Here is a 21939-nt window from a genome sequence, read left to right on the forward strand (position 1 = left end):
CAAAACCTTTGAAATATTCGTTTTCCAGTGCTGTCGGAGTCGGTCGCCGACAAACCCCATAAATCCAGCAGGTGAGCCGACTGATGGGGTCGGCCGAAATGCGATAGCTGAACCATGGATTGAGCTAAAACGGGACGTGTAGTGCAAAATGAAACTTGGGGCTGGGTGGCCTGTCCTCTGGACGGGCTCAGCCCCGGTGACTCACTAGGGTGCCTGCCCAGACCAATGTCTCCCCCTAATTCCTATCATCCTTCCGGCTCTGCAATGGTCTTGTCAGACCGAAAGGGCCTAACCCAACAAAACAATAAAAAATGAAAAGTAACGGGGCGTCTGTTTGGGCTGATCACACAAAAGTGTTTCATAAACTGAAGGCGTTTGTTTTGTTTTTATATAAACAAGTGAGTTTCACTTATTATTTAGCTCGTAGCCTATATCATTTCGGGATAGACATTCATGGCTTTCTCTGCACTGCTGTGGTTGCTATCTCAGGCCTTGGCGGTCGTGGTCGACCTCTTATCGACGGCGGTGGTGCTAGGCTGAGGGGTGGGATCGGCGCTGACCGCCTCTCGTGCCATCTCATCCTGCACCTCCGACATGATCTCCGTGAAGAGCACGTCCCACGCCCATGGCTTGTCGGGCTCCTCCACGTCACGGCCGTCCTGGACGCACTTTGCAATCAGCTGCAGGTCCACGCCGTCCAGCGTCATGAACGCCGGCCTCTTCTGCAGGTCCTCGTTCAGCTCCTGCATGGTGGCAACGCGATTGACGGGTGCCATGGGCGCCGGCGCCACCTGCAGCGCCAGGTCCTCCTCCATCACCTCGTCCAGGTCGGGGATCATCGGGATGGCCTCGGCGTCATCGTCGTCCCAAGTAGTCACCCGCGGCTGCAGGTCCGTCTGGCTGTCCGGGGCTTTGGCTGCCGGCTCGTCAAAGTCCGCTCTGCGACGGCGCCCGATGCCCTGAGGTGCTGCGGATGGGTCCGGCGCCGCGGGCGGTGGACCCTGCGGGGGCGGTCCGGGCGCCGGCGGGGCGCCGGCGGCGGCAGCTGCAGCAGCTGCAGCAGCTGCCTCAGCCTCCGCCTTTCGCTTCTTTTTCCCCATTTTTAAGTATCTTTAATCACAACAGGGTCAAGCTATCGATCCTTCAAGTTCTTAAAAATATAAAACTGCAAAAAAGACCGAGACACAGAATACGCTTTCGCCGCTAAGGCATCACTAGATTCTAAGTATTTTTTTTAGCACTGAACCACACGGACAATCAAGTAAAATACGATACACATTACACGTGCACAATGGTCGACAAGACTTTCTTCAAAAGTTGCATCGCACAAACTTACTTTACGCCATGCATATTTGGAAGAATGTTTTGTCGACCATTTTACACGTGTCCCTATCGTAGTTACCATGATTCATGTTCGTTTGGTGCTTCAATTGCATGGGGCAAGATATACGATTATTCACCTGGCGGATAAGCTTTCCAATATATTAATTTTGGTAGGTGCTATTGGAATACTGTGGAAAAAAAATCGAACGGAATGTCAAGATTGGAGGGCTTGGAAGTGCTGATGCTAGAAACCATACTTGCATGCTGACAGTGGCTGTAGAGTGTAGAATGGTACCGTGTCATCTTTTAACAGCTCCTGATAAGCTACTAAGCTACTGCACTGGAAATGCGCCAGCAGGTATATTATTCGGTGGTTTTGGCACGTCGGTGCTATCCCACCGCCACCACGTGCAATAATCGCGATCATCGGTCTCATACGGGAGCAGGGGGGGGGGGAGCAATATCTCGCGCAGCACCTCTCACCCATAGCCAGCCATTTCTCCCCGCCTCAACCCCGTGAATTTGTCCTGTGAAGTCAGGTATGTAATATCTTGAATAACAGCAGCCCAAATGAGTTAAAAAGTCCTGAAGAGAGCGGTGAGATGTGTCGTATCTCCACAGACACGTGCCCGAAACTACGATAAATAAACTACGCTCTGACTTGTTGCACTGTGCTGTAGCTCGCCCAATTTGTGAATATCGGTGTGGACGGGGGGACGCATTCCCCATGCTATCACGACTTCAAGGCTACTCTAAACGTGCAAACGAGAAAGGGACGTTATTTGGTAAATCCACACATTATGCGCACCTGAAACGGACGTGCGCACGTTTTGGCGGACTCTGTACGCTGCCTAGCACAAAGCGTTACATTTTGGGCTCGATAAAGCAAAGGGACTCGCTAGTCGCCCATGAAAGCGTGCAGTGAGACGATCTGATCGCACGAACGACCTCAGAAGCCCCGAAGTCGCTCTTTGCGATCGCTTCATGTCAGCCTCACGAGCCAACGAATGTAATGTGTAATATCCTGAACAAGCAGTGAGACTTATGGACCATCAGAGGCCAGTTTGCGTCTCCAAGAGTTCAGCGTGGCTGCTGAAAAGTTGTGTGCAGTTTATTACTTTCAGAAGCCCTGTGTTATTCCATAGGTTCTGTTGTGTGTTAGACCTTGCAGTTTTATCTTTCTGGGCTTATGACCACCGCGACTCGAAAGTCAAAACGCCAAATTTCCTATCGCCGATGATGAGCTCCACTCCCTCATCTAGCATATGCCGTGAGCAAAACCTCACAATCCTCGTTAACTGGGAGTGTTTGGCTGTACTGACGAGGGGAGCGGCGCGCGGCGGTGGGCGGTACCCAGACTACCACCACCGCCGCCCGCGGTCGCCGATGACGCATTCACTGCGCCGTAGCGCCAGCGACATAATAGAATCTAGATTTATGTCACGGTCCATTTGCCGGTTGCGGCCTTTTAGCCGGCATTGTGACGGATCGTGGAGGCTCCATTAGGTGACCGGCCGAGCGGGCTGGCCGCCGCGCGATCGATCATCACTTCTGCCGACCAACCGACCGACAGCAGACGCCATCCGCCGCCGCGCCGGCTCGTCATCGGCGGCTCTTAGCGCGTCATCGTGGTGTGCGGTCCGCGTCACTTCCGCTGCGGAAGTGGTGTCTTCCGCGCGTTCTCCGCGCGTCTTCCGGACGGCGGCGGGCTGAGACGTGACAAAGAGGTGATGCGGGAGGGGAGCGCGGACGTCACTCGGCGAGCCAGGAAGCTGCTCTATCTAGCGCTCTGGCGCTCACGTGCCGCCCGGGATGTGGTCCGCTGATTGTTGTGTGTCGTTATCCGGGGCAGTTAGCCGCGATAATCAGCGCTAATGTAGTGGATGAATCACCGCTGGCGGGCGGTCGATGCCTGATGGGTGAGATGGGGTGCGTTATTCTATGGTACACGGATATTTTAATCTGTTTACGCTACCTGCATGACGTGCCTGTTTCTGACTCATACAGCGTCTATCGCTCAGCGCTGTAAGATTGAAATACTGAGCAACAGCTGCCCGCTATCGCTAAAGACATCACAAACAGGATCCCATCTCTCTCCCCACTGCACTTAGATACCATCTCAGACACCATTCCAGCCAAGGTTGAAGGTAGCTCGTTGATAGCTACATAACACAACTTGCAGTTCGCCCTCCCCGCGCGCAGCAGCCAGCACCGACTCCTCACCTCTCGGTTCCCGCCCGGCCCGCTCTCAGCCTGGCAGCGTCTCCGGGTCGGACACAGCCCCCCCAGTCAGTCGTAACTCATCCACCAGACCGACAATGACCCGGGATGGAACGCGGCGACGGCCCGGCGCGGACCCCAGTGCGCCTAAACGGTAGTTAGAGCGCCACAATGACTGACATTTGCATCTGAGCGGGCGCTGCGGCCAGCCCCGAGTCGTTAGCTGGGCAGTGATAGTAATTTGTACCTCATAACCCGCGCCGGTACAGCTCACACCGTTTTACAAACGCACGCTAGGCTGAGAAGGAAACGATGCACTGAGGAGAAAACACACAGACTTCATGATGAGATCGACCTACGAAGCGCGTGCCCCCAATTACTTACAGGGTAAGTGATTCAACCTAATTACGTGCAGGGTAATGAGATGTGTACCAAAAAAAAAATGAATGCCAATATCGATAATCAGAAGCATTGAAGACCATAGACTGTAGATGTAACTATAACTTCAAACCAGCTGCATGAAATACGACAGAAAATCAAAACTGAGCGGCATGATCCGTAAGGTGAAAAGTCATACATCACAAAGACATGCATCTTGAGCACGTCATCTTTATATAACCACAAAGAAGGTCAAAAGCGGTGAAATCAGCCACCCATCCCGTGCAGCAGTTCAGTAGAGCGTTGGGATTCACGATGATTAGAGCCCGAGTTTGAGTCACTCCGGTGCAGCGTTGCACATATGGTCTGGAGACTGGCTGGGGCTGATATGTGATTCGTGCGGAGGAGCCGTGGTCTGGTGAAGGTAGTCAGCGGCATTCACTGCGTTCGGCTCTGAAGGCAAGCTAAATTTTGGCGTCAAACCTCCTCCGACAAGGGCGAGACTAAATGCTTACTTCGAAATCTAAGCTGCGTTGCGGCATTGGCGGTTATGTGCGGCGTGTATGCCGCATGATTAGTAAGCGGCGACCACTAAATTAAAAACTCAATAGCTTTGACCTGTTTTCAATGGATAACACTGCATATCAAAAATGTCCATCGCTCTCGTCATAGGATATTTAGATTTAAATAACTAACTTATCTACATCATTGTTTTGAACCAAATTAATACTCAGCCGCGAACGTATAAGGTATAACCCCTTGCCGTTTCGCTCCTGATCAAGCTACAGCTTCGCGGAAAAAACGAGCGTGTTGCCCGTGACGGGAGAAAGCCGATGATACCCAATTTTAAGGTCCTAGGTCATCGGTTGACCTTCCAGGTCAGGTCAATGACCCAAAAGGCGGGAAAATTGGGACCTGTTAGAACGTCGTAGTGTGGCTGCTATGGGGTTTTTCGGGGTGCTGATCAAGAATATCATGCTAGTTTTGATCACAGATGATGTCTTCATTCATTTAGGTCAGGTCGGGTTAGGTCAGGTCAGGTCAACCAGTAGAGGTCCTGCCAGGTATTTGTAGTAGGTGTCAACCGCCTCTGGGGTCATGAAATTTTCAGGGTGGGTGTTAAATTGATCAATGCGAGGGTACTGAAAGTTTCGTCGCGATCAGCCGCTTTTTAAGCGAGTTATTCGCGAAAAACCTTAGGGGGGTTGCATCAACCCCCCCCCCCCTCTGTGCGGGCGAGGTCATGTTTTGATAGCAAGACTGAAACAGACTTTTTTGGGTAGCCAGGAAATCGCATGCCAGAGCCTATTCAAATTCTTTTATCGGCCTTTATATGCACCAGTCGCATACAGGTACGGGATTTAGCATACGATTTCCAGACAATCGAAAGACTGTTTGTAGCCAACAAAGGAAGGAATGAGTGAGTTAAGTTGAAAGTATTAATTTGGTTCAAAATGATGATGTAGATAACCTAGTTATTTAAAGCTAAATATCTTATGACGAGAGCGGTTGGCATTTTTGGTATGCAGTGTTATTCATTGAGAACCGGTCGGAGCGTTTGAGTCTTTAATTTAGTGGTCGCCGCTTACTAATCATGCGGCATACACGCCGCACATAACCGCCAATGCCGCAACGCAGCTTAGATTTCGAAGTAAGCATTTAGTCCCACCCCTCCGACAATCCAGAATTATTTAATGATTTCCGATGTTCAGCAAGAAAGGCGAACTAAAAAATTGCATAGACTCGCGCATTAAGCATGCATAAAGATAATCTAGGTTCCTAAGACAGACAGTCATGCGCTATTGGATGATCTTAAAATGAAATTCAGCATCCTTGCAATCAGCTCATTCGTCACCCAGCATATCCATTTTTATATGTGTAGCGAATGATCGTTTAATAAAAGGGCTTTTATTAATTTCACTCATTTATGCAGACCTGTATTAAATGTTGTGAGTTAATGAGCGTGAGTAGGTACACGTATGCCGAATGCCGATTCGTTGAGCTCGTCTGGTAGTCGGTACCTACGTCATCTCAGTTGAACTATGACTCATCTAAAACATTGACAATTTTGACAAATATGAAGTGTTATTGCACTCAATGAAATGCATGAACATTCAATGTCTACCTCGAGCTGCTTATTCAATGCCGTATCAAAAATCAATAGCAATGATGAGCAGATGCTCGAAGGCATTCGGAGGACGTTAATATCACCTACCAGCTAAGTATGATAGTGCAATAATTGTTACCTATACACTTAACTGCATGGTTCACTACACGATGCACCCAAAGGGCTCCCGCAGTGATGTAGGGGCAAACATTGAATCCCAATGAAGCATTCCCATTGTCCAACAGCCAAAGTATGTTTGCATATTTGCATGGTGAGCAAATGCCAACGAGGCTCATTCAGAATCAGGTCGGTCACAACATAATGCTGACCACTGATAGAGAAAAGTGTGTAATTCAACGCCCGAATAAACACTGTCCAGTGAATGCATCGCTAGTCCGAATCGCTACTACCACTAATCATTCAGGGTATCAATTGGCTGCCATCGCGGCTGTTAGGTCGTTGTGACACATGAAGCATTTATAATCGCCATGACCATACCGCAAGACACCGTCCTTTCGTCCGGCTCACGGCTGCCCCATTGAGCGCTGGTAGTTTAGGTAGCGCTGGTCGCTGGAGCAGGTCGGCAGACTGTACAGTTGGTTTGGCGGCGTGGTGGACCGTGGACTATAGGTATACGCCAAGGCCGTATACCTTTAGCATGACGCCCTCCCCTCGCCTGTAGCTCCCGCCGCTCCCGCCATTGTCATGGACCTCTGTTGTGCTCCCGTCCGATCCCCTACCTCCGGCTGGTCGACCCCAAGATTACTTTATAGTCGAGTCGACCCAAGGCTATGGGTCGACCGGTCACCGGGGGAGCGGCCCTGCCTCCCGCTCCGTTTTAACCCTTTCGAATGAAAAAGTTTTATGTAGGAAATGTATTCCTCACTTTTGTCAAGTTTCCTTTGTAAGCATGTTTTTACACTAGATGCCGGCAGCGCTCGTGCGTTGCCTTGGGCCAGAATTGGAGGGTATGGACTGCAAAACCAACTGAAACATCCATGAAATGCTTGAAAGCACGTGAGATTCGTGTGGAGATCTACCTACAGTAAGATATGAATTAACTGCACGTGCATAGTTCATGTCCCAGGCACCACATTGCAGGCATTTTCATAACATCCTGTAGCGTGTGTCTAGTTCTATCAGTGTACCGACTTTTGTGTCGCTAGCTCGACGTTTCCCGGGATCAGAGGATCCATCGTCAAAACCGTTATCCGCCCCCCGCACGCGCAGCTTGCACCCCTCGGATATTATCTCGCCGGAATGTCATGATCAAATGTATTCTTCTTATGACCTGCAAGTTTTGAACCAGTTAGAGCTGCCGTTTACCCTGCAGGCGTGGCAACGTACGAGGGGGTGCAATCGGCTTGCACGTGCATAGCTCATGCACCACAGAGTTTAGCTCAACCAAATGTGCATTATTTTGAAGGCCTTGCCTGGGACTACCATTGAACCGATTTTGAGGTTGATAGCTTAAAATTTCTTTGAGCCAGAGGACCTCACGTCAAAACGGTTTTCCGACCCCAGCACGTGCAGCCTGCACCCCTCGCAGACGGTGACCCCCCTGGAAACTGGTTCAAGGTGTTACCGATGTGTCCCGCCAGTATGGCTTTGCCCGTGACCTCGGGTTGTCCTGTAGCCTTGACAAAAAATTTCGTGTCACCGAAACTTTGAAGCGGAATAGCATGTGCCACGAAGCACCGAGCGAGCCGAGGCCAGCACCAAAAGTTTACCTCGCCGGAGACGAGTCGAACGGTCCCACTTTCGTCCCGATCGGTCCACCCATTTTGACTCCAGGTCCAAAAAAGCTTGGACAAACTCACTCACATACTCACTCACATACTCACTCACATACTGACAAACAGGCTTGGCCGAACTTTTCTTCAGCGACCCACCAATGGGAATTTCCGGATGCAAAAGCATGCTATCGCATGCTTTTGGTCCTCCAATTCTGGATCACTCACATACTGACAAACAGGCTTGGCCGAACTTTTCTTCAGCGACCCACCAATGGGAATTTCCGGATGCAAAAGCATGCTATCGCATGCTTTTGGTCCTCCAATTCTGGATTAGGTCTTCTCAGGCATATTTAAAGTGTAGGTTTTTAGATGACGTTGTCGCGTGTTTTGTATTGTATGTGATTGTCGAACTACGAACCGAAACTTTGTGCGCCATTTCACCGATGAAGGTACCACAACGAGTACCGAAATATCTGAATAAATGTAATATTTGTACTTATACTCTTGAACAACTCCGAAAAAACATAAACATTAATTACATATAGTCCTGAGGAAAAGTTTTTTAATCATGACACTCAAGTCATATCTCAATATACTTGTCATTTCGTACGGTAGAAAATATAAGTATTGTCTCAAGAGCGTCACTTATGTCAACAATGCTTGGTTTATTGCGTTGTGGTGTCTTGTGAGTTATATTGGTTTATTTATAGTCACCGTGTTGCAGACGACTCACGATTGTTGCAGAAAGAGCGAAAATACGTTGCATTGCACGCAGTTGTCGAATTTGTATGTTATCACCAAGCTATCACTAAAACTTTGCTGGCCTACAGAGTGGGAAAGTGAAAGAGAGAAGTAAGATAAAACGTCAACATATAGGTGTAAGGTGCGCACTGCGCATGGTGCAATATAAATTGAAATTGAAGTAGGGGGCGGCTACTCAAGACAAAGAGGGCCTACTTGGGCGGGCAGCTTCTGCCAACATCAGAGGTGAGTGCTCATGCTTTGGTTTGTTCATACTATCCAAGGCTTAAGAGCTCCATAATGCATTTCATGCTCAAAACAACTGCCGCACTCGGCACTCTCCACACATGGCGCATAAGCTTAACCCGGCAGTTGCTGGGGTATTTCGCCACCCACCGTTTGCTGGGGTATTTCGCCACCCACCGTTTGCTGGGGGGGGGCGTTAAATGCCCCCAGCCGATAACTCGAGAACCAATAGGTGCAGGGAAACGCACACGGCAAATGAAAGAACGCGACGAGACGCTTCAGATGAGTACTTTAAAGTTGAATTTTGAGGTCACAGGTCGGGTCAAGGTCAGGTCAAACACCTGAAATCGGGCTTTCAGTAGCACGGACTTCAGGACTTCGTAATGGGCGCCTCTCGTCATTAAATCTGTCAAAACGGTGCACAATCCATCATATAAGGCCTAAAATAGTGTCAGCTCCATGTAGGGGTCAGTCAAGCATAGGTCAGGGTCAAGGTAAGGTCAACCGGGTAGGCAAATATCCCTGAAAATCAAAACTGATATTTGCAGCCTGTTACACATGTTTTGTGGGTAATTTGGGGCGTAGAACACGATGGTGACATTCATGTTATCATATGTTTACGTGTTTGGCTCAAAAAGTTCAATTTAAGAAATGCATGTAGGTATCATGGTCGTGAAGTAGTCACGAGAAATTGCCCAGATTCAGTAAAAGATTTTGGAAAATGCGGAACGATAATCAATAATCGAAGATAGCCATTTGATTGTTCATGGTATTGGGAGTCTAATGGCGTTTACAGCGTGTCTGTATGTCTATTCTGTGATTTTATATGATTTTTTGAACATATGCCGTTTTTGGTCGAAAACTCAGAAATCATGACATCACCAAAACCTCGATATCTCAAAAAATTTCCGGCCGATTTTTTTGAAACTTTGTCACAATAAACTTCGATCAATTTCCTACAGGTACTCAAAATTTGGCGCGCCTGCGGCATGCCGTTTTTATGCTATGGCCCGGCGAAAAAGTGGGGGTGTTTAAGCCCCCCCCCAGCAACTCGCGGGTTAAACGTGGCGTCGTTCCTGTAGTTTCCTTGTTGGAAATACAGTTGATATAATTGTGAAAATTGAAAATAATTGTCCATTTCAATATTTTGATTTTCATAATGGTTTCCACATCATTTAGCATGGAGAAGTAGATTTTGACTGTAGAAAATGCCTTAGGTACCTAATGTAACATAATAATGTGTGGTTGGGTGTTAATTTTTTCAGTTTTTAAAGGTTGCAAAAGGAGGAATCATGGTAGTAGTAAAGCTGGCTAACCAATGCAATGGTGATAGGCTGCAGGTCAGCCAATGCTTAAAATCACTGCTTAGTTAGTGCTTAATATAGTTAGGAAGTGGTAAACTGCAAAAGTGGTAATAATTGGGAATGATCATACCTTTCCTCCACAATTTTGCAACTGGAACAGCCCTTTGCAACATAAGAAATGTTCGTCCCAGATTAAAAGATATGTTTCGTTAAAAATTGTTGATACAAATCTTGTTTTTGGACAGCTGACGTGCTCAATTATAAAGCTACCACCATTTGATGCCCAACATGCCTATTGCTTAGATTCACTGCCATTCATTATTCATATGCTCCTTTTGTGCCCAATTTTGGTTATGTTCAATTTCATTTTCTGTTTCAATCAGCAGCTTGTTGTTTGTTGCTCCATTTATAGCAATTTTACCATGCAATTTTGTGAGTTGATATTCGTTTTTGCAATTTAAGCTTATGTCCACTGCAATGTTTGCAGCAATGGAGGCCTGCACAGCTGTAGAGAAGGAGCTAGACAAGGTCTTTGAGAAGTTCAGAGACCTCGATAAAGAAAATCAACGAAAGGTGGAAGAGATCATCAACAAAATCGAAGAATATGTGGCCACCCTGAATGACAGTAAGTACCTACCTTGTTGGTGTGTAATCAGGGATGCGGAGCCGTGGAAATTTCAGACGGCTCCGGCTCCGGGTGAAATGTCATGGCGGCTTTGGCTCCGGCTCCGGCTCCGACTCAGTGCATCCCCTATGCGATCAAGTAAATACGGATGGAAGTCGCAGTCCACTGCACTGGCTTCAAAACAATTACCGTCACCTGATAACCGGTCCTTAGGTTATGGGGTTGCAGTAGACGTGGGGAGGGAGGAGCAGACAGGATGTTAATTGCGTACTGTGGGTCGTAGGACGCTGGGGATACGTATTCAGCTTTTTTCATTCACGTCGTGATGACCCATGTCTTACCCACTACATGTTTTACTGCCTTATACTGTCAAAACCAACTAGGTCAATTAACTTTTTTCCTCTTCAAAAAAAAAAGAACCAGAGTCTTCTTTGACGTTTTCTTTGACCCTTTCTTCGCCCCTTTCTTTGACTTCTTTGACGTTCTGGGACGTTTTTAAGTTTCACGGAGAGTTCCTGAAAATGCACATGGTACACCCCTTTTAGACGTGTGTAATGATTTTCTCCGAACGTCCCACCTGCCCGATATCCGTGTTTGGTGACGGCGACTGTCAGATCAGTGCCGTAATGTGCCTGGTGTATGCTTTTCCTCGCTGTTACAGGTGACGGTGACGGTCAGATCAGTGCCGCCAAGGCCGTGAAGATTATGGAACTGCTGGCCGAGGCCCGGGCTATCGCCACAAAGGCCTCCACAGGCCACAGAGAGCTGCACAGCACCGTCTCCAAAGTCGGAAAGGCCATCGACAAGGTGTGCTCAGTAAAAATATATCTGTGAATAAAAGCTATGTGTCAGGCTTTTATTTTCTTTTGCCGTATTTTTTTGTGAAATCTCTGGCTTCTTAGTAGCCAAGCTATGGAGAATATTAACTATGAATTGAGAATGTTGAGTGTTGTAAAGAGAGCACAAGAAGACGACACTTAAGTACATCTAAGCTCTTCCTGCAACTTTTACTCTTTGTCATCGTGTCGTTGACTTCACAGGATATATTCACGGCCTATTATTCGTATTACCCCATGCAACCCTTCTCACGTGTTTCAGAATTTCGCGGCCGACTACTCGGTAGCCGCTCTGAACCCCGACTTCGCTACCTCCGAGCGAGACGCCAAGCTGGTGAACGAGGTGATCTGCCGGCACTTTTACCGCACCGGTCTGCCGGAACTGGGCGCCCTCCTAGTCCAGGTGAGGTGATATGACCGTGTGCTGTTCAAGGTAGGGCGGCGCGATACGGGTGGGGCTGATGGGTGTGTGTGTGTGGGGGGGGGGGGGGGGGCTGGGAACAGAGCTTGTAGCTCAATGAGTCGGATTTGTGAGGCATTTGTAGCTAGACGCACTCTTTCGGTTTATGCTCAAATTTGTAGTGAGATAGGTACTCGAAAGTCGCGACGTCCTCATACAATAAAGTGGTATTTGACAAAGATCGAGCTGTTTAGTTAGGAGCTGAGCTCAGTTCTCAATGGATATCTGTCATATATGTACCTAAAAGTACTTCCTGACGTGGCCTGACCTGACCTGACCTGTGCCTCTCTGACCGTCAGTCGGCCCAGCTGGAGAACACAGAGTCGGTGGTGGAGCCCTACATGGTGATCAACAGTATCGTGGAGGCTCTGCGGCGCAGGGACCTGGGCCCAGCGCTCTCCTGGGCCGAACAGCGCACCGACCAGCTCCATCAGATAGTGAGTATTTGAGTTCCTTGTAATACCTGGGGTAGCGTCAAAGAGGCGTACGTCGAGATACGTCGAGATAGCTGACGCATGTGGGATGGAAATGTGAGAAACATAAACTAATAATTGGTCGGTGAACGTAATAGTGAAGTTGAAAGATGGACAGACACTAGAAATGCCAGAGATAGAGAGGACGGGAGATGAATAAGAGCCTTAGTTTATGGGTAGAGTGGACTGAGGCTGTTAGTCCTCGTTAAAGGCTTTTGAAGCAGAAGGCTAGAAAGGGCTGTTAACCCGCGCCCCGCTGGGCTATTCAGCCATACGCGCCCTGCTGGGGGGGGGGGGGGGGGCAGATTCTGCCCCCCCCCCTGTCTAACTTCCGAACCGATGGTCGTAGAAAGACGGGGAAAACGGCAATCGAAAGCTCTCAACAAGGCGGATCTTAAGAGCCCAAATTTTTTTGCTTAAGTAGGTCAGAGGTCAGGTCAAGGTCAGGTCAAGGGTACAAAATGCAAGTTTCTACAGTATCGGCCTTGCACCGTAGTTGCCGAAGAATAGACTGAGACTGATTGCCCAAAACGTGTTCTTAGACTACCAAGACAATATTCGTTGCACACAATGTCATTCAAAGGTCAAGGTCAAGGTCAGGTCAGGTCAGGTCACAAAAAACAAAATATAGAAAAGGGCATGTGCGACACATGTTTTATGGGTCATTTTACTCATGGAATTCAATAGGCACACTCAATAAGTGATATGGACCACCTCTGGATGAATTTCAGGTCGAGGTCAGGTCAAGGTCAGGTCAAGTGAGGTCAAATTTTGAAGTTGGTTGTTAAGGCCTAAAAAGGTGTCTATCCGATGCAGTTTTTCACGGCGAATCGAATGATGCTATTTTTGTTTCCGTACGAGGTCTAGAACTTCCAAAAAAATCATTTTTCAAAAAAATTGTGTGTCGTGACGTCATAAAATTTTGAATAACTCCCACATTTTTGAACCGATTCTTCTCAAAATTGGTATGTAGGTGCACATTGACCACTTCTTTGACATATATTCCGGTTTTTTCGATAAACTCAAAATTTTGGATTTTATAAATATTTTCCCAAAAAAGTCAGTTTTTTTGAAAAATTTTGGCCAAAATCCAAAATTTTCAAAAAACCGAGATAGCCATTTGATAGACAAAGTAGAATCACGTATAACCTTTTTTGTTACGTCTTGATTCCTTTGAAAATGAAGAAGTTAGCGGCATTTGAAATTTTGCCGTTTTTGAGGCGAAAATGGCGAACATGACGTCACTAAAACGTCAATTTCTCAAAAATTTTCCGACGGATTTCGCTCAAATTTTCAGGGAACGTGTCAAATTGATGTATGATAAGGTACTGAAAGTTTGACGTCGCTGGCGTAACGCGTTTAGAAGTTATTGGCGAAAAACGGGAGGGGGGGGGGCAGATTCTGCCCCCCCCCCCAGCGGGGCGCGGGTTAATTGGTTATTCAATCTAGGAGGTAGTCTTAGCGTCTCGTTTGATAAATAACTCGGAACAAGGATCACAACCCGTCCAGTTGTAACGTCCCCTCCCGCTCGTGTGCTCCCCAGGGCAGTTTCCTGCTGTTCCGTCTACAGAAGCTGCAGTACACCACGCTCCTGCAACAGGGGAGGGTGAAGGAGGGTATCCTGTACGCCCGACTCCACTTTGGCCGCGTGCTGCAGGCCTACATCGACAGAGAGGGTGAGATATGTGAAATGAGTACATTGATAGAGGGGATGAGTTCTATGAAATGAGTACATTGACAGGGAGTGAGAACTGGCCTACATTGACAGAGAGGGTGAGTGGGCAGGGGGAGGGCAAACTGGCGTAGTTACGGGAAGGGCGAGCACTGCCGGTGCGGGTACAGGGTGGGTGAGCATTGCCGGCGCAGTTACAAAGATAGTGAGCAGTTCAGCACTGCCAGCGGAGTTTCAGCTGGTGGGCGAGGCCCGCTCGCTGACCCGCCCCCTCCAATTCCAGAGATCCACACGTTGGTTAATTTCGCTCAGTGATCTTCCCTCCCTCTCCCTCCAGAGATCCACACGCGGCTTGTCGGCGAGATGCGCTCCCCTGATGTTCCCTCCCCTCTCTCCCTCCAGAGATCCACTCTCAGCTAGTCGGCGAAGTCCGCTCCCTGATGGGCGCTCTGGCGTACGTACACGTCGGCCTGGAGAAGTCGCCGTACGCGCCTCTGACCAGCGACAGTCTGTGGATCGAGATCTGTGACCTGTTCACCAGGGATGCCTGCGCGCTGCTCGGTCTGAGCGTCGACAGCCCGCTGCTGGTCGTGTGAGTATGGGAAGTCTGTGCTTCGGTTCTGTTTTGCATTCTATTAAAAGCTGACATTTTGTTAGTCGTGTTTGGGCTATTAGTCAGGTGTCTAATAATTCAACACTCGACTTCAATGCGTGTGCAATATTGCGTTAGCATGGAAGAGTGTGTGGCGGGGATGCTCGTTTCCCTTGAGTGTTGCTTGCAACTATCCCTAATCCACAACTGTTGTCACTCACTTGTCTTTCATTCTTCCTTCCTGCGCGCTCCCTCAGTGTTTCACCATGTTCTCTGTGACCTGTCCTCAGAGTGAACGCCGGCGCTAAGGCGGTGCCGCTGCTGATGAACATGAAGCAGGTGATGCAGCAGCGTCAGGTGGGCGGCATGTGGAGCTCCAACGACGATCTGCCGGTGAGTGCTCGTTAAAGTGCGTCGGTCCGGGGGAGCTGGTCCGCAAGGACGCGCCGCTGTGGTTACGGGTGAACTGTTTTAGTCACTGCCTGCTGACAGAGACCCGATTGTTTATCGACGTTTGGTTCGATTATGCGGGCAGTTTTGTGTAGTTAAATGGCAGCCTCTTTCGTATTGATTTGTCTAGCCTTGTAAGATTTGCTTCATCCCACTAGGCTGCTTTTCATCGGGAAATAATGTTTTACCATTCCGAGAATCTGTATCCACTTATTGCAACTAACTCAAAGAAACTATCGTTATTGCCATAACAAATCCGCTTGTTCATCTGACCGTCCCTACCGCCGTTCTCTCTCTGCGACAGATCGAGATAGACGTGGACCGCGAGTTCCGCTTCCACAGCGTGTTCGCCTGTCCGATTCTGAAGCAGCAGGCCACCGAACAGAACCCCCCAGTGCGACTGGTGTGCGGTCACTGCATCTCCAAAGACGCCCTGCACAAACTCAGCCACGGAAACAAGTGAGTAGAGGGACTGGACGGGGGAGGGGAGCCGTGTTTGTGATGGGCGCTGTGGTAGTGTTCACGGAAGGCGAAAGGGGAGAATGGTATCACATTAAGTGTGGCGACTGGGGATGTTTATTTTGATATTGTGTCATGGCCTAGCTATTAAATGGTATTGCGAACTGCTGCTTCCACGGAAATCATGCTTGGAGATGATTTTCTTGTTTGTCGTAGGGTAGGTTGGGGTAATTTGAACATGTGGGGCAATTTGAACATAGTGTGAAAAACACAAAATTACGGAAAATCCATAAGTGGCATGACAATAAGATGAGGGAAATCATCGTAAATAAAAGGGCTATCATATGAACGGGGTTTAAGGTTTCAGGGAATGAAGATGTTGACGCACACTGTAAAAAATCAATTTCGGAAGTAAAAACACCTAAAAACACGTCATTGCAACTTCATTGCAGCGCTCTTGCATTGCTAGCGCCTAATACGCAACGGCTTTTGTTGTACAATGACCTAATCAGTGCCTTCAATCCAATAAATTTGCTTTTGAAACCTGTTTTTAAATATGACAAAATAACTTTTAGCGTGAACATAGTGTAAGAATTTCAGTGAAGACAGGGATAGCTCCGAAAAAACAACGCTCGCAGGTTTTTTTTTTGCCAATATTTTCGACCCAAAGCAGTAGCAGATTAGTGATGCCAGTTTTATAAAATTTACGTCTAATACCCGTCTAATGTCCGGCATTTTCGTTGATTTCCGTTTAAAAATATTAAAGTCAGCCATTTGTCCAAATATGTCCGAAACTTACGGATTAATTAACACTCAAAACTGTCATTTAAATTGCTTATAATGTAATATTACCAGCGGAAAAGTGTTCATTATATTGAGAGCTTAACAAGCTTTCCATTCGCCAATCAATGCTATGCACGATTACTTTATAAAAAGCGCTGAAGTGTAGCAAGCCATCGTCCAATGTTGTCCAGTCTGCTACCTTTGTCCAACCGATTCCGAATTGGACATTGTACAAAATCAGAACTCCAAATGTCCAGGTTTCGATTGGCACCAATAACAGATGCAGTAAGGTTGGGAGAGTTTTTATCGAACAAAAAAGATAGCCGTTCTGTTAATTGAAGAGAGGCGAATTCTGTCAACTGACCGGTGTGCAGCGTGCAGATATTGATACTCTGCAACTGTTATTTTTGTTGTTGTGTTGATTTTTCAAGTGAAGGTTTGTTTAGAATTGTTCTGCCTATTTGTTTATGGGTCAAACAACATCGGTGCCGGCGAGACTATCGTTTTTATGCCAGGTAAAGGCAGTATGTTCAAATTACCCCACAGTGGGGCAATTTGAACACACCGTGACTTGGTGGAGAAGTTAGGCTATGCTATTCAAGGTATGCTCGGCTCGTCCAAAAATGAGGCTTGCATGGTGAAAGCAAGTGACACTTGCGCTTTTTTCTTCATCCAAGGTTGAGCTGGAATTTGGTACAACGGAGAAGACGTAAAAATATGTTCAAATTGCCCCACACTACCCTATAATGTGAAACACTTATTTAACGTGGTTTGTCGTTTTTTGAACTTTTCTATCCCAAGTCCGCATGTATTTTGTCGGATATCTTTAAAAGTAATGCGTATATCCCGTAGCTCATACCCGTCTTATCTGCATTTCAGGCTGAAGTGTCCCTACTGCCCCATGGAGATGAACACAGCAGACGTCAAGCAGATCTTCTTCTGAGCGCCGCTCTCTTCGCGATCTCATCATCTACATCCAGTAGGCGCCGTCTCTCTTATCCATCGCTTCACGCCTCCCTCCCATCATCAGTCGTCACTACGAACCCCGCTGGCTAGTAGTGCCCGCTAGTGCCCGCGTAGTGAGTGCGCCAGCGCGCAGTAGTGCTCCGCGGTTTAGAACGGCCTACTATACACGCTCAGGCATGCTGTGTGGGCTTTGGGTGCCTTTCAGTAGACTAGTGCGTATTAGTGGGCTTTATGTGGGGCAGTACGGTGCTATGTAGTTTGTCAGATAACATTAGTCATGCTATAGATTCATGTTATCTATGATTCTGCATAAGCCGTGCTGAGCACCATAGCACACTAAACGCACCGTAGCACGTTGTACTACAATGTCGCTGTGCTACGCAAAGAACTAGCTACTGTAAGAAAGGCCTGAAACATGCAAGATATGATACAATAAGCACCATACAGTACTCTAAGCTGGGGCGAACCGCACCGGCCTTCGCTACACGAATGACTACTGCGCTGCCCTCTGGTGGCCGTCGGACACAGCTCTCACTCGTCCCACTGGCTATAGGTGACGCGCAGATCGCGGTCGGCTTTGTGTTGAGAGCAGAGTAGCTCTGTCATGTGGCGGAGTCTGGTATGGTTGACCAGCTGTGGCTTTGCGGCTGAGGATGTGAATCCGGTCAGGGCCGTGGCTGGTTCGCAGCAGGGTCATCTTGCTGTCCGAAGCGGTGCCAGAAGGCAAGGTCGGTGTTGGAAGTGTCCGGTCTAGCGAAGGCTTGCATCCTCTGGGTCTGAAACTGTTCAGACACTGCATTCGGTATTCATGGCAGGCGTTATAAGGCAGGAAAGGTCCAGGCAGCAAAGGTCCTAGGTAATTTCTAATGTGAGCTGTGGGAGCATTGCACGTTAACCGTGGAAGCTCTGCCGATCTGGCGGTCAGGTGCGCCCAACTACTCGCTTTCATGTGTATGATAATATCTGTACAGTATCTTCACTTCACCCATGAGGAGCGCACGACTCGGAGTGTTGGTTGGGTTGCCCCGATCCCCAGGGGTCGTGACGCGTGAGCTGTACTTATTTAACCTGGCGGGGTTATCCATGGGTAGATCCATAACCGAAACTACGCCGAGGACGCTTTATCGAGCGAGAAGTGTGAATTGCCCTAGGACAGACGGCAGAGTCCGTGGAATGTGTTGTCATTGTTCTGTACATGCGCTATCGGGTTCAATTTGTAATAAACCAGTATTGAATATCCGACATTAGATAATGTTTGCGTTGCGATGTTACCAGGTCACGGCTACTGTATGAAACGAAACGTTTCAATGAATGTCATGTGCGGACGCCTACTAAAGCGGTACATAACTTCTACCCTTGCAAGACAGATGCACTTTGTGCCTAAGCATAAAGGTGTAAATGCTTTTGCTGACCCAATCATGAACTGAGTCATGGCTGAAAGGAGGCCTATCATACGCAACACCACGCATTTCTCTTGTGTCTACAACAAAGTGTTATTGATTCTTTCCCGTAATTCTCAATTGGCCGTAACCCTTCGATCATTATGCAGAAGACGACACAGATGAGAGCACTCAACGTACAGCAATGCCCAGGTGGTTCTCATATGTGAAAGATAAAGATGATCCACGTGTCCTGAGTCCCTGACTTGCGATGCCGCATAAGTGGGAATTGTTGAGAATTAAACTTCCATCGACGGAAGAGCTAACCTCGTTCATTGTCGTTCTTCTACGGCACGGCTAATTATTTTACACCGATATAAGTGTGGGACGACTGTTTGCGATTTGTCTGAAAACCAATGATGTCGTGAGGTGCTATAAACCAATGCTCGTGTTTCTTTCAAGCGGACGTGAAATAATTTTGACATGGCTCTGGCTTGTGTTGAGTGCGTTGATAACCTTTTCAGTTTTTGGTTGTCAACTTATTGTTGGTCTCAGCGTCGTCCTAACCCACAATGACCCTTCTTATAGACTTATATGTGGGCATTGGTGTCACTTAGGTACTAGTTAGTTACTAATACGTATTAGCTTATTTTGATTACATCCTGGGACACGTATTCAGGATTTGTTGTCGTTACTGCCTAGTAGTGATGTCAATCGGAACTTGAATCTTCGTAATTCCGAATTTGTCCAATGTCCAATTCGGAATTCGGTTGGACAATGACAGCAGGCTTTGGACAACTTTGGACAATCGCTTGCTACACCTCAATTTTTTTTTAAATAAAGTAATCGTGTTTTACATTGATTGGCTATAAGAAAGCTCAGCTTTCGATATGATTATCACTTTTGAGCTGGTAACGGTACATTAAAAGCAAATTAATTAACAGTGTTGAGTGTAAACTATTGCGTAGGTGTCGGATTTCTGTTTGGACAAATGGCTGGCTTGGACATTTTTGGACGGACAGTCAACGTAAGCATTGGACATTGGACGGACATTGGACATACGTTTTTTGAAATTGACACCACTACTGCCTAGTGCTCTGCTTTTGTGGTTTGAATGCTGTTTGACACTGTTACTATTCATCTTCTGCTGTTCTGCAACATTCAAGCTGCGCTCCAGACATAAAACATTGAGTGCAGCCGGAAAAGTATATTTTATTACAACATGAAACTAAACATAAGCATGCCGAAAGCTGAGAGTTGAAGAGAGCTGAATTATTCAAGAGAAGTCCTCTTACAGCTGGATGGAGCCTCAAGTTTTACTCGTCGCAGACGGTGAGGTAGTCTCCCTGGCAGAGGGCCCAGTTGATGACGTGGTGGATGTAGTTCTCCTCCAGACTCCCACGCAGCAGGTGGGCGCCCGGACCGCGCGCGAAGATGCCCACGTCGTCTCCGCCGTGGGTCTCCTTGGGCAGGTAGATGCCGGCGAACTGTTTGTAGTGCGGGTCGCGCCACTCGGCGTCGGGGCCGGTCTCGGTGAGGGCGGCGCGCTTGGCGTCCTGCTCCTCCTTGCTGCGGGTGCCGCCCGGACCGTTAGCGTACTGCAGGATCGGGTACGGCAGGCTGGGCGGCGGGCCGCCCTTCTGCATACCGCCGGCCAGGAACGAGGCGGGTCCGTACATGTCCAGGCCGCGCTCCGGGTAGCCGTTGATCTTGAAGGTGTGAGCGTGATCGGAGGAGACGACGATGAGGGTGTCCGACTCGTCGGTGTTGTCCACGGCGTACTGGACGACCTCCTCGAGCTCGATGGTCTCGTCGATGGCCGTGTACGCGTTGCCGTAGTGGTGGCCGTGGTCGATCTTGGCACCCTCCACGAACATAACGAAGCCGTTAGGTCCGCGCTTCAGGATCTCCAGAGCCTTCTTCACCATCTCGGTCAGGTTGACGTCGTCGGGAGTCTGGAAGGCGCGATACTGCATGTGGCTGCGGCTGAACAGACCCAGCACGTAGTCGGCAGAGGTGGCGTCGAAGTTGTTCAGCTCATCCTTGGTGGTGAGGTAGGCATAGCTGCGTCCCAGGGAGGCCTGTTTGTCCTTCCACTCCTGGATCAGGTCACGGCCATCCAGACGGGAGCCACCCTCGACCTCCTTCGGCGTGAACTTGCCCCAGCCGCCACCGAAAGCGACGTTGATGTCGATTCCCTCACGCTCGACGAACTGGGTAGACAGATCCTTCATGGCGTTCTTGCACGAGTCCTTGACGGGTCCGGTCATCCATTCCATGGCGACGAAGTCGGCGTCCGACTCCCAGGTACGGTAGGCGGTGTGGCCGAAAGTGGCAGCGGGAGAGGCGTGCGTGATACGGGCGGTGGACACCAGACCGACCCACTTACCGGCCTCCACTCCGTAGCGGAGGATCGACTTAGGCGAGGAGGCCTCGTTGACAGCATCGCAGTTCCAGATGAGGACGGAGCAGTCGACACCGACCGTGAGGAAGTTGCCCTTGGCGCCGGTCAGGTAGGCGGTGGCCGTGGAGGCGGAGTCGGCCGTCCAGCGGTCGCAGTTGTACGTCTTGGAGAGGCCGGTGTACGGGAATTTTTCCCAGGACAGCGTGGTGTGCTCGGGAATATCAGCTCCGTGCAGCAGACCCTTCTGCTTCCTGGCGGCGGCAAGGGTGTGGATCGACATGCCGTCACCGATGAACAGGATGGCGTTCTTGGCCTGGTGGTGGTACACCTTGTCGTTCAGCTTGGTCTGGATGATTTCCTGGGCGATGCTCTTCCAGAAGACCGAGTCCAGCACCTGACCGGAACGGGAGAGCGAGGCGCCGTTGTTGAGGCCCATCTTCTCCTGCACCTCCTTGTAGGAGCCTCGTGCATCTCCAGCTCATCCTGGTCCTCGACCTGGGAGTCGAGCGGCACAGAGGCCACCAGGGCCAGGAGGGCGGCGGCCACGAACACCTTCATCCTGAGGTGGTGATGTCTGCCCGGCTGCAGACGCTGATGCCAATCGCTCGGCTCGTCTGTCTTTTATACCCCGTGTAATGGCGCGCATGTGTTCTCGGAGGACAGACAAGTGTGGACGCGACGGAATAGTCGGACAATTGCCGACTGTGGCCGATCTGTGGTTTAGTTTGATAATTGTTCATGGGTCAGATGTATTCGATTAAGGACAAGTGTTCATAGTTTGGAAA

At 48.9% G+C, this 21939-nt stretch overlaps 3 protein-coding genes across 3 annotated transcripts; 1 reads left to right on the plus strand and 2 right to left on the minus strand.

Annotated features, from left to right (window-relative positions):
• Positions 1-356: 356 nt before the first annotated feature.
• LOC122366856 (intraflagellar transport protein 43 homolog) lies at positions 357-1245 on the minus strand. The gene has a single exon (XM_043339525.1). The coding sequence runs from the start codon at positions 1098-1100 to the stop codon at positions 486-488; it is 615 nt and encodes a 204-aa protein (XP_043195460.1). The 5' UTR covers positions 1101-1245; the 3' UTR covers positions 357-485.
• Positions 1246-8416: 7171 nt separating this feature from the next.
• Positions 8417-18613, plus strand: LOC122366931 (E3 ubiquitin-protein ligase RMND5A-like). Its single transcript, XM_043339646.1, has 10 exons — positions 8417-8751; positions 10543-10680; positions 11342-11487; positions 11779-11919; positions 12276-12413; positions 13993-14125; positions 14524-14713; positions 15004-15106; positions 15468-15622; positions 17285-18613. Exons 2-10 carry the CDS (start codon positions 10545-10547, stop codon positions 17346-17348), a joined length of 1206 nt encoding a protein of 401 aa, XP_043195581.1. The 5' UTR covers positions 8417-8751; positions 10543-10544; the 3' UTR covers positions 17349-18613.
• Positions 18614-20066: 1453 nt separating this feature from the next.
• LOC122370569 (alkaline phosphatase-like) lies at positions 20067-21590 on the minus strand. Its single transcript, XM_043346304.1, has one exon. The coding sequence runs from the start codon at positions 21588-21590 to the stop codon at positions 20067-20069; it is 1524 nt and encodes a 507-aa protein (XP_043202239.1).
• Between the last annotated feature and the right edge of the window lie 349 nt (positions 21591-21939).

Source organism: Amphibalanus amphitrite, unplaced genomic scaffold, assembly GCF_019059575.1.
Source record: "Amphibalanus amphitrite isolate SeventyFive unplaced genomic scaffold, NRLGWU_Aamphi_draft 000003F_arrow, whole genome shotgun sequence".
NCBI classification, from domain to species: Eukaryota; Metazoa; Arthropoda; class Thecostraca; order Balanomorpha; family Balanidae; genus Amphibalanus; species Amphibalanus amphitrite.